This window comes from Orycteropus afer, unplaced genomic scaffold (assembly GCF_000298275.1).
Source record: "Orycteropus afer afer isolate SDZICR_OR568_19922 unplaced genomic scaffold, OryAfe1.0 scaffold00040, whole genome shotgun sequence".
Lineage (NCBI taxonomy): Eukaryota > Metazoa > Chordata > Mammalia > Tubulidentata > Orycteropodidae > Orycteropus > Orycteropus afer.
The window spans coordinates 15829458-15840496 of record NW_006921627.1 but is presented as its reverse complement, the minus strand read 5'-3'; the positions used below and the strand labels follow the sequence as shown (position 1 = coordinate 15840496).

Below are 11039 nucleotides of genomic sequence, written 5' to 3'. Positions count from 1 at the left end.
TATGTAGAGTTGTTTTTTTATTTTATTTTTTAAAAATTGTGCTTTAGGTGCAAGTTTACAGAGCAGAGTTTGTTTTACATCCAACATTACACGTACATTTAGTTTCACTCCGTATTTACCATCCCCAGCCCTAACCCAGTCTCCTCCCCTCCCTGCCCAATAACAGCCCCCGCCCCCCGTGCCCCTCATAGTTATGTACTCCTGTGTGTCCTGCGTTTCCTCTATGTGAATGTTGCCCCTCTGGTGCACCGTGGTCAATTGCTCCAAGGGATGCATTTCCACAGAGTATATGGGTGCATCATCCTAGGTTGAGTGGTCTATGTGTACATCTTATTTACTATTGAGCTGAAAGCCAGCCCCTGGGAGTGAGTTTTATTCCAGGCCCAGAAAGTGTCCCAGGGCCATAGTATTGGGGGTCTCACCAGAATCCATCTGACCAGTAATTCTGGTCATTATTGAGTTTTTGGATTTTGTTCCACATTTTTCCTCCCACCCTATCCAGGATCTCCAGATTTGATCCTTTCCTGAGTGGTTGGCATTGGTAGCCAGGCACCATCTAGTTCTTATATGTAGAGTTGTTTATTTTTTCTTTTGTTGTTGCAAGAAAACCCACTCAATCCCTAAAATGAGATTAAGAGGATTTATTCAAGGGGGAAAGAAAAGGTACATTCAAATTCAGGGAGACAACAGGCCACATAAATGAGAATTGATGACTCCATCTAAAGCACTGCTAACCAAGACAGATATAGTCCAGGGAACAAAGAAATTATAACACAGTCATTTTATTGGTTAGTTTCTGGTTGAAGTCACAAGGAAGGTGGTCAGGGGTAGGGAATGGACTTCTATTGGATAATTCAGTATAGGAGTTTACAATGATTGATTTCAGGAACCAGTTATAGAGGTTTTCAATCATAGTCATATATCCTCTAGATGGGATCATAAAATATCACTGATGGATTTTTAACCATATATCTCAGGCAAAAAACATCTTGATACCAAAACCTCATTCTCCAAAACAGCTTGTTAAAAAAAAACCATTTTAAGTTGTCTGAGAAAATTTACATAAGGCGAACTCAAAATCCCTTTTAATCAATTCTCCTTATTATATCTTTGTTATGAAGAAATATTTGTTGGGCCTACTTTATACAAAAGACTACAGTGTCAAGATTCCCTTTCTTAGAGTATACTTCTTTCACATCCTGGCTTGACCATAGAGGTAAATTACTTCTTAGTTTTTATGGCTTGTAGATAACAAGAGCTTGTTGAAAGGTTTGCTTTGACTCTGCAACTAAGCAAACATGAAGTTCCAGGTGCATAAACAAGTTAAAGACCAGTTTAATTCAGTAAGAACTGAGTTTAATTCAATCATTACTTTTGGTCGGGGGTGGGGGGGAACCTTTATGAACTTTTCCTTTGTACTTTAAATGGCCTTGATATCTGTGAGTCTTTTTTAAATTCTAAATCCTTTTCAACATTAAAGTTTTGGTTTCTTGTCTACTCACTAAGTGTACCCAGCAATAATTTCAGTAATCTGTTCCTTGATTTTATAAATAAATATCCAGGTAAGAGGCAAATAAATACATGATTTTAAAAAAGTAAATAATGTTCTATAGAATATACAGTGACTTTTGTTTTGTGTCAGAAGCTTTTTTACTTTATCCCACTAGCAATGTTTCTTGAAACACAGAGTTGTTTTCTGTCTTAATAATGGGGACTATTCCGCTACCAATTAAGAACCAATAAACTCTAAATTCATGGTTTGTTTTCCATAATATAGGCACTTCAGAAACTCTTCTTATTAATATCCTTGCCAATTTGTTTTAGCATCATATAGAGAATATTTCTATGTTTATTTTACTTATCCTTTTGTATTTTATTTTGACAGGTTTCAAATAAGAAGCACAGCTACTCAGGGAAACTTATTTCACAATTGTGTATGGATTCATGCGTCCATCATTTATGATCAACTCTGTGGTGTTTATTCATACAGTATCTGTGAGAAGATGCTTTCAAAATAATGGAGAGGGAGTGGAGGATGGCAGAGAAATGTGGGGTGTAGTAGTAAACAAAATGAAAAAAAAAAAAACAAAAAAACCTGAGGTGAAAATGTTAAGAGACATCACTACCCCAACAAACTTCATTATCCTAGCTGAGAAATAAGACAGAGAGGCTGTGGTTTTTGTATTTACCAACAAGTATCACATGCTAGTTATAGCACTGTAGACATGGAGTCAGAAAAGCTGCGCTCGAATTTCAATTCTATTATTGATTTGGAATTTACCTGGAGTAAGCCATACATTCTTTGTGTTTCAAGGAATCTTAATTCTGGCTCTATTAGTCTTTTTGGTCCTCAAAAAAATGAAGCTGCATTAGACACTGTGTATGACATGTCGTTCCTCAACTTCTAGTAGTATCTCAGACACAGGTGGAAGGCAAAATATATTTCTGAACAGCTAAATGATGATATTAGGAAAATCTTCAATGCAATCAGACCTATTTTACTGTTGTTCTACGTGATCATGACCATCATCATCAATAAACTGCAACACTTTCCTTTTTTATAATCGTAAGTAAATATCCCAGAGAGTATGTCTGCCACATTTCTGATTACTAGGTTTTTGTATAGTTGTGGAGCATCTCCTTTCACAGGAAATAAGTCTCCTTTTTAAATTGTATCAATCAGAAAACAAATAAAAGTCTGATAATGACTATAAAGAAGTCAATCCCATTGACAGATACACTAAAATTTTGGAACCCAAAACATGATTTTGCATATTATTTTTTATGATTAGTATTTTTCTTGTTGTATCAGTTCCCAAGTAATTACTATAAAAAAAATACATTACTGAAATGTAACTAGTTGCTATGGATTGAGTTGTGTCTTCCCCAAATATATATGCTGTATATCCTAAAATCTGGGAGCTCTGGTAGCATAGTGGCTAAGGCACTTGACTGCTAACCAGAAGGCTGGTGGTTCAAACCCACCAGCCACTCCTCGGAAGGAAGATGGGGCAATCTACTTCTGTAGTGATACTGCCTCGGAAACCCAAGGAGGGGTCACTATGTACGACTTGATGGCATATAACAACAACAACAACAGCTTCCTAAAATCTATGCCTGTGGTTATATTCTCATTTGGGACTTGGTTACCTTTGTAATGTGAATGAGATAGGATTCATGTAGGGTGTGTCTTGACTCAATCTCTTTTGAGATATAAAAGAGATTAAACAAGCAAACAAGCAGTAGAGACAGGGGAAGACAGATGGCAAGCCACATGAAGATCACCTAGGAGCAGAAGCTCAAAAGAGACACAGACCTTCCTCCAGAGGCGACAGGCAAAGAAAGCCTTCTACTAGAGCCAGCACCTTGAATTTGGACTTTTAACCCCCTAAACTATGAGAAAATACATTTCAGTTTGTTAAAGCCACCCACTAATGACATTTCTGTTATAGTAGCACTAGATAACTAAGAACACACTAGTATTCTTCATATAATAATTTGTATCTCTCTTGTTTTTTAGTTGTCCCACTGGTTCTGTTTTTATTTCCAGTGGGGATTTCCATAATATTGGGAAGCATTCACAGCTTCCCATGCTGATAATATGTGAGTAGAAATTGTGTCAAGTTCATTAAAGATGCTTATCAAAAGAACTTTGGCCTCCTAAATGGCACCTGTATTTAATAATTATGATTATCTTTTGCCTTCTCCACAAAAGTGATGATAAATGTGGCATTGGGGAGGAAGGTGTGTATAGTTCTGTGTTAAAAAATAAATTTGGGATCTTAAATACTTCTTCAAAAATCTAAGAGATATAGGTTTTGGATGAAATTATTATGACTATTCTATTCTATGGGGAGCTCTGGGGCACAGTGCCTAAGGCATTTGACTGCTAACCAGAAGGCTAGCGGTTCAAACCCACCAGCCACTTCTCAAAAGGAAGGTTGGACAATCTCCTTCCATAGTGATACCGCCTCAGAAACCCAAGGAGGGGTCGCTGTGAGTCAGATCTGACTTGATGCAAGGAGTTTATTCTATTATATTGTCTATTGCTTTTAATATACAACAAGTGACTATTGAAAAAATGTGGTAAGTATAGAGACAATTGCCATTAGGAGTAGAAGAAGTATACTTAACTGGTTTAAGTAGTTAATTAAGTCACAAAGTGTGGCAATGAAGAAATGTCATGTGTTTTAATGTTGGTTTTGGTTTGATAAATTCCCAGAATAGAGTGAATGAGTCCAAGAAATCATGATAACCAAGAAAAATAATTCTGGATTCTGAATATTAAGGCTATACTAATTCAGAACAGTGGACTAGATAAAATAATAACCCTGGTGACATAATGGTTAAGTGCTCAGCTGTTAACCAAAAAATTGGTGGTTTGAACCCACCAGCCACTCCACAAGAGAAAAGACCTGGCAATCTGCTCCTATAAAGATTGCAGCCTAGGAAATCCTATGAGGAAGTTCCACTCAGTCCTATAGGGTTGCTTTGAGTTGGAATTGACTTGAGAGCATTTCACAACAGCAAGAGTTTACGGCAAAGATGATGGGATGAAGCAAAATTTCTCTACATTGTTACAGGCACGCTATATCTGAACTGTCCATGAAAGTGTGTACTGCAGCTTATCTAGAAACATACATGTGGCGGTTACGTTTGTGTGTCAACTTGGCTGGGCCTGCTTGAGTGGCTGGGCAGCTGCATGTAGTATTCCCCATGATGAAAGTGGCAATCAACTCCATGGTGGAAACTATGCAGCTGAGTAGCTGCTTTAAGGGATGTGGTCTGCTTCCCGTATATAAGAAGCCACTTGGGAATGATCTCTAGCTTATGGCATGCTTGCAGCCATGTCATTGTTCAGCAGCCTGCCATGCTCTGCCAACCTTGAGACTTTCAATGGACTTGAATTAATGGCCTGACGTGTGGGTTGGTAACTTCGGAGACTGTGCCTTTTTACTTGTCAACCTTGGACTTGTCAGTCTCAGCAGCCAACAGCTATCTGAGTGAAGAAAAGACTCTAGCTTCAGTGGGCCAGGAACAGGAGGCAGAGCTGAAGCCCAAGGTTGAAGGGCTTTCATCCAGCCCCTAGAGCCCAGCACTTAGAACTCAGACTTAAAGCCTCCAAATTGTAAGAGAATAAACTCCTGTTTGTTAAAGCCATCACTTTTGTGGTATATTCCTGTCAGAGCAGCAAGAAATAACCAGAACAATACATGATAACAATTAGGAACAGCTACATTTTGCCAAGCACTCCCTCACTGCCATCAAGTCAATGCTGACTCATAGGGAACCCCACTGGGTTTCCAAGGCTGTAAATCTTTACAGATGCAGACCATCCTATCTTTCTTCTGTGGAGCAGCTGGTGCATTTGAAGCACCAAACTTTTGGTTAGCAACCAAATACCTTAACCCCTACCCCACCAGAGCTCCTTTGTCCAAGCACAGAAGAGGGCATGTAGCTCCTAGCTGAGCCTGTGTGTAACAGCTGAATTCAAGATAAGTGATGATTATACAAGAGGCAACATATATTGAAGGGGCACCATCTTCTCTTGCCTGATTGTTGCAATGATTTTCTAAGTAGTCTCCTGGGGTTACTTGTTATCTTTCTTTGGCTTCTAGAGTCCGTTTTCAAAAAGAGAAACCAGAGTAATTTAGTCAAAATTTGGATCAAAATAAGTCAGTTTTTTTTTTCTTTTTGAACTCCCTCAGGACAACGGTTTCTCAGCCATACCAGGCATGCTTTCACTCTTCAGATCCTTTGTGCTTTGAGTTTCCTCCACCTGGAAGATTCTTACTGTAGATAGACTCAGTAAAGACTTTTACAAATCTTTGTACAAATATCACTTTCTTAATTGACTATTTAAAATTGCCGAACTTCCTTCCGAATATTCTTAATTTCTCACTTCTGCTGTATGCTTGCGATAACATTTATTATCATCTAATCTAACCTATCATTTGCGTACTTGTTATCTTTCTTGTGTATTATCTGCCTTCCTCCATAGAATGTAGGCTCTAAAATGCCGTAGTGTTTTATTTAACACTGATGTACCCCACAATCTGAGAATAGTGCCTGCTACATAGTAGGTGTTTGAGATACATTTTCCATTGCATTGAAAAGTGAGACTTTAAAGAAAAATACTGTAAATGTTAATATAGTTATTATTTTTTTTTTGCAAAAATTATCAAGTACTATACCTATTTGAATGATTGAAATTGAGAGACAGTTCTAATTGCTATTTATTTGAATCATAATTAGCAGCTCCACCTAATGCCTTTTTTTCTGGCCTTAGTCATTGCTATTTCTAATATTCTATCTTTCGGCTTCATTCTCTTATGTGCTTCATTTATTTTCCTCTTCAAATTTTTACTCCTCTCATCTTTCCTGTAACATTCTCTGATATCTCAAACCAACCCAAATGAGCAAGTTATTTTGATTTCTTACCTTTTACAAGGCACTATGCAAGGAGCTCTGGTGGTGTAGTGCCTAAGGCATTTGACTGTTTACCAGAAGGCTGGTGGTTCAAACCCACCAGCCACTCCTTGGAAGGAAGATTGGGCAATCTACCTCTGTAGAGATACTGCCTTGGAAACGCAAGGAAGGGTTGCTACGAATTGGATCCGACTTGAAGGCAGTGAGTTTGGTTGGAGGTTTTTTTTTTTTTTTTTTTTTTAATGCAAAAGGAAAAACAAGCCCTGGTGGTGACTAAGTGTTCAGCTGCTAACCGAAAGGTTGGTGGTTGGAACCCACCAGTCGCTCTGTGGGAGAAAGATGTGACAGTTGGCTTTGTAAAGATTTACCATCTAGGGCAATTCTACTCTGTCCTATAGGGTATCTATGAATTGTAATTGAGTTTATGGCAACAGATTTTTACCAATTTATGCAAGAGAAGTTCATTTTAGGTTTGCTTTATTTAGAATATCCTGATGAACAACACACAGCCTTGAAACACATCATGAACCCACAATATGTAATTCTTGACAGATCTCTTATAGCGTCTGGCTGCTCCAACCAAAATATCTTCCACGCTCCTTAACAAACATGCTGGATTTAGCCCAGCTCTCTGCACTTACCTAGAAAAGTGTTGGTAGAGGATTATAATTGTATTGTACTGATTTATCAAAGATTTTAGACATTATCGAAAATAGTCTTCTCATTTCCTCCTTAACTTAGGAAACTTAGGCACAAATAGTTAACTGAATTCTGAATGTCACAAGTGACAATAATGGTTCTAAAAATACCTGACTCTTAGTAAAATGTTTAAGTCCACATGATCATGATGCATCAAATATGTTATAAAATTTTAAATTAAGGGCAGATAGTGTAAGAAGAAAAATAATTGAATTGGCAACAAAAGAACACTTTTAAAGCTTTGTGAGTAGGTCCAATCCTTTCAATCTTCCTTTTTCTAAAAATGAAAGAGTAGACTAAATTAGATGCCCTCAATAGGATTCTTTTTTTGTGCTCATATTTCATATGTATTATGTTTTACTATATACTGTTGGAAAAAGAATGGAAGAGGTTAGGTCCAGGTACATAGAGAGGTTAATGGGTGCTCTAGGCAATATCTAAATTGCACTCACCACTCCAATTTGAGGGAGCTCCAGTAGCATAATGCCAAGGCACTTGACTGCTAATCAGAAGGCTGGTGGTTCAAACCCACCAGCCACTCCTAGGAAGGAAGGTTAGGCAATCTACTTCCATAGTGATACCACCTCAGAAACCCAAGGAGGGATCCTTATGAGTCGGGGCCGACTTACTGGCACAATCTCTAAATTGTGGACCCTCTCCAATTTAAGTTGATAGTGGTGATGTGAAACACAGTCCCCCTCTTATCTGGCTTCCCCAGTCAGGTGTCTTTCATATTTGTGGAATCCCATAATGTCATTCTGTGCCTTGTCTGACATCCTTTTGGACTTGCAACTGGGGCAAGTGCTGTCTTCTGCCCCCCCTTGCTAGGCCCATGGATGTCTATCTTGCTTGAGGAAAAACGTTGGCCGACCAACTTAATAGAAACTGCTCAGTGGGCCTCCCTTCAAGTGGCACCCCGGGCATGTGCCATACCTGCTATGCTCTAGATAAGCCTATGAAGATAAGGTTTCACAGTCTCTTACTTTCCATTGTAAAAGTTAACAGGGTACTGTAATGGTTAATTTCATATGTCGACTTGGCTAGACTCTGAAGCCCAGTTGTTTGGTCAAACACTAGTCTAGATGTCACTATGATGTATTTAAATTGAGACATAATTTCATGTATTGAAATTCAATTTCCCAGGCAGGGAATCGGGCTAACCAGGTCAAACAGGTCTCTGACTCAATGCCCTTGAAATTTAATCCTACATGAAGACCACTACATAATTTTGGCCACTGGCATCAGAGAACTGATTAGTTGGCAAGCCAGGTACTTGGGCAAGATAAAGATGTAGCAAATTAAAGGAACCTAAGTGTTTTTTTTTTTTTTTTTTTACCGTGATTTGGATGAAAGTTTACAGAGCAAATTTATCTTCTATACAGCAGTTCACATACACTTTGTCTCATGACATTGACTGTAATTTTCCACAATGCAACAGCTCTCTTTCCACTTCCTCCCCATAGTTCCCTTTTCCCTGTGTCCTTCCCCCTCACCCATGCACTCCTGTCCCCCAAACTGTCTTCCTGTGCATACATTGCCCTTCTATTCTCCCATGATTCATCTCTCCAAGGAGTGTATCTACCTAATGTAAATGTTCAGCTCATATGCCTGTCTTTTGTTTGGCTAGAAGCCACAGGAGTGGGTTCAATTATAGACCTGAAGAGCAGCTAATGACCATAGTCTCAGGAGTTCTACCAGGTTCTATAAGACCAGTAAATCTGGTCACTTTTTTAAATTTTTTTTATTTTGAGTTTTGTGCCACATTGTTCTCTGATACTATCCAGGATCTCCTACATAGATCCCCCTCCAAGTGGTTGTTGACAGGGGTAGCCAGGCACCATCTAGTTCTTCTGATCTCATAGTCACATAGGCTGAGGATTGTATGGTATGCCAGTCCCTTGGACTGATTGTTTCCATGCATCTTTGTTTTTCTTCATTGTTCTTTCCTCTGGATGAAGAGAGACCGATCATTGCATCTAGATGGCCACTTGCAAGCTTTTAAGATATCAGTAAAGGACCCTAAGTTTAACTAGTTATAAAAATGCTGACAAACTTCTGACAAAGTTCTTCAAACTTCTGGATTTTTTATTTTTTTTTAAGTTTCTCATTAGGTGCCCACCAGGTGAAGAGCATGCACAGTAAAGGTCAACTTGACAGACAAAGTGACCTTCCACTAGAGGCAGGTGAGAACAAGAATCTCTTACTAGAGGTCAAACTGGGGTCCAGAGACATCATGCATGTGTAATTTGAACCTCAGATCCCACCCATTTCATGAATAAAGATGATGCCTCTTTCCTGCTGAAGACCCTTTATAAACCTTACCAATCCCTTTGTTCAGAGAGAGACTGGAGGCTATTGTTATTTGCAGTTGAGTTGGACCAACTCATAGCCATTCCTCCTTGGGTTTCCAAGGTGGTATCACTATGGAAGTAGATTGCCAACCTTCCTTCCGAGGAGTGGCTGGTGGGTTTGAATTGCCAAGCTTCTGGTTAGCAGTCAAGTGCCTTAGGCACTAAGATACCAGAGCTCCTAGACTGGAGGCTAGCGTAGGCAAAAGCCCCTCTCTGTCTCTCCCTTGCAAGTCCCTCCCCTCTCCTCTGTCTTTTTAATAAACTTTGGTTTGTGTGGACATTTTGCCTCTCCTGTTCAATCCTTTGTCACTAGAAAGCAAAAACTCCTGCTCAAGGTCTCAGGCACCCTGGTTAACAAAATGAGATAAGCATTTATATCAGTTGCTCTTAAGCAAAGTAGATTATCCTGCTTAATGTGAGTGGACCTCATTCAATCAGTTGAACAGTTTCTCAGTGGAGGATTCTGCCTCCTAACCAACACTTGACTGCTAACCAGAAGGCTGGTGGTTCAAACCTATCTGCCACTAATTGGAAGGAAGGTTGGGCAATCTACTTCTGTAATGGTATTGCCTCAGAAACCCAAGGGGTCGCTATGAGTCGGATCCGACTTGACGGGATAACAACAACAACTACCCTGAATAATATCCTGCTAGAATTCCTTTCTCTCTTCTATTGCCTGACCTACTTTGGGACATAAGACCATCGGAACTTCTAGTCTGTTGCCTACCTATGGTGTTTGAGCAGCATAAATGATTAAGCACTTGGCTACTAACTAAAAGGCTGGCAGTTTGAATCCACCCAGAGATGCTTTGATCGAAAAGCCTGGGCATCTATTTCTGAAAGACCAATCACTGAAAACCCTGTGGAATGCAGTTCTACCCTGAAACACATGGGGTTGCCTGAGTAGGAATTGAATTGATGGCAACACGTTTTGTTTTGTTTTTGCGTGGCCTATATATTTCGGACATGTCAGCGCATGACCTCCATCCCACCCATCGTGTAAACCAATTCTTCAAAATAAATCCCACTCTCTCTATATATCTTATTGGTTATGTTTCTCTAGAGAGCCCTAGCTAAGATAGGCACAAAAAAAGTTGATGATAAACTTGATTTAAGTGACTCACACAGTGGCCCCATGATGTGGAAGAAGGTGGGTCGTATGTGGCTGATTATCACTCTTCAGATTCAAAATGAAAAGCCATGCTATTGTAAGAACTTGTTTTCTTTAAACTGTAGTTACACAGGAAGTATAAACAAATGACCAGAAGAGGTCCCAGGAATGCAATCCCCTCAATAATTGTTCAGGCAGAGATAGCCCAAACAGATTACACATGCTACTTCCCCTCAGCCGGACCAATTTGGCATTCAGAGTACAAGCTCAATGGAAAGGGGCTGGGCCTCAGCAGGCGGGAACTGAAGCCAGAGGTTTCCCCTGCTATTTGCAGGAGAGGCACGCATTGGGAATGACTCTCAGCTTCTGGGTTCCTCAACTCTCTCACGGTAGCCAGGTGTCCTGGAGTTATCCAACCACATCTCTGCCACATCCCTGCAGGAATCTAG

At 39.6% G+C, this 11039-nt stretch overlaps 1 protein-coding gene across 1 annotated transcript in view; it reads left to right on the top strand.

Annotated features, from left to right (window-relative positions):
* CLEC7A (C-type lectin domain containing 7A) overlaps nt 1–2018 on the top strand; it is an 18329-nt gene extending 16311 nt beyond the window's left edge. The window contains exon 6 of the mRNA XM_007937233.2: nt 1886–2018. Within this exon, the coding sequence (XP_007935424.1) occupies nt 1886–2018 (133 nt within the window). The remainder of the gene's footprint in view (nt 1–1885) is intronic.
* The last annotated feature ends 9021 nt before the right edge of the window (nt 2019–11039 follow it).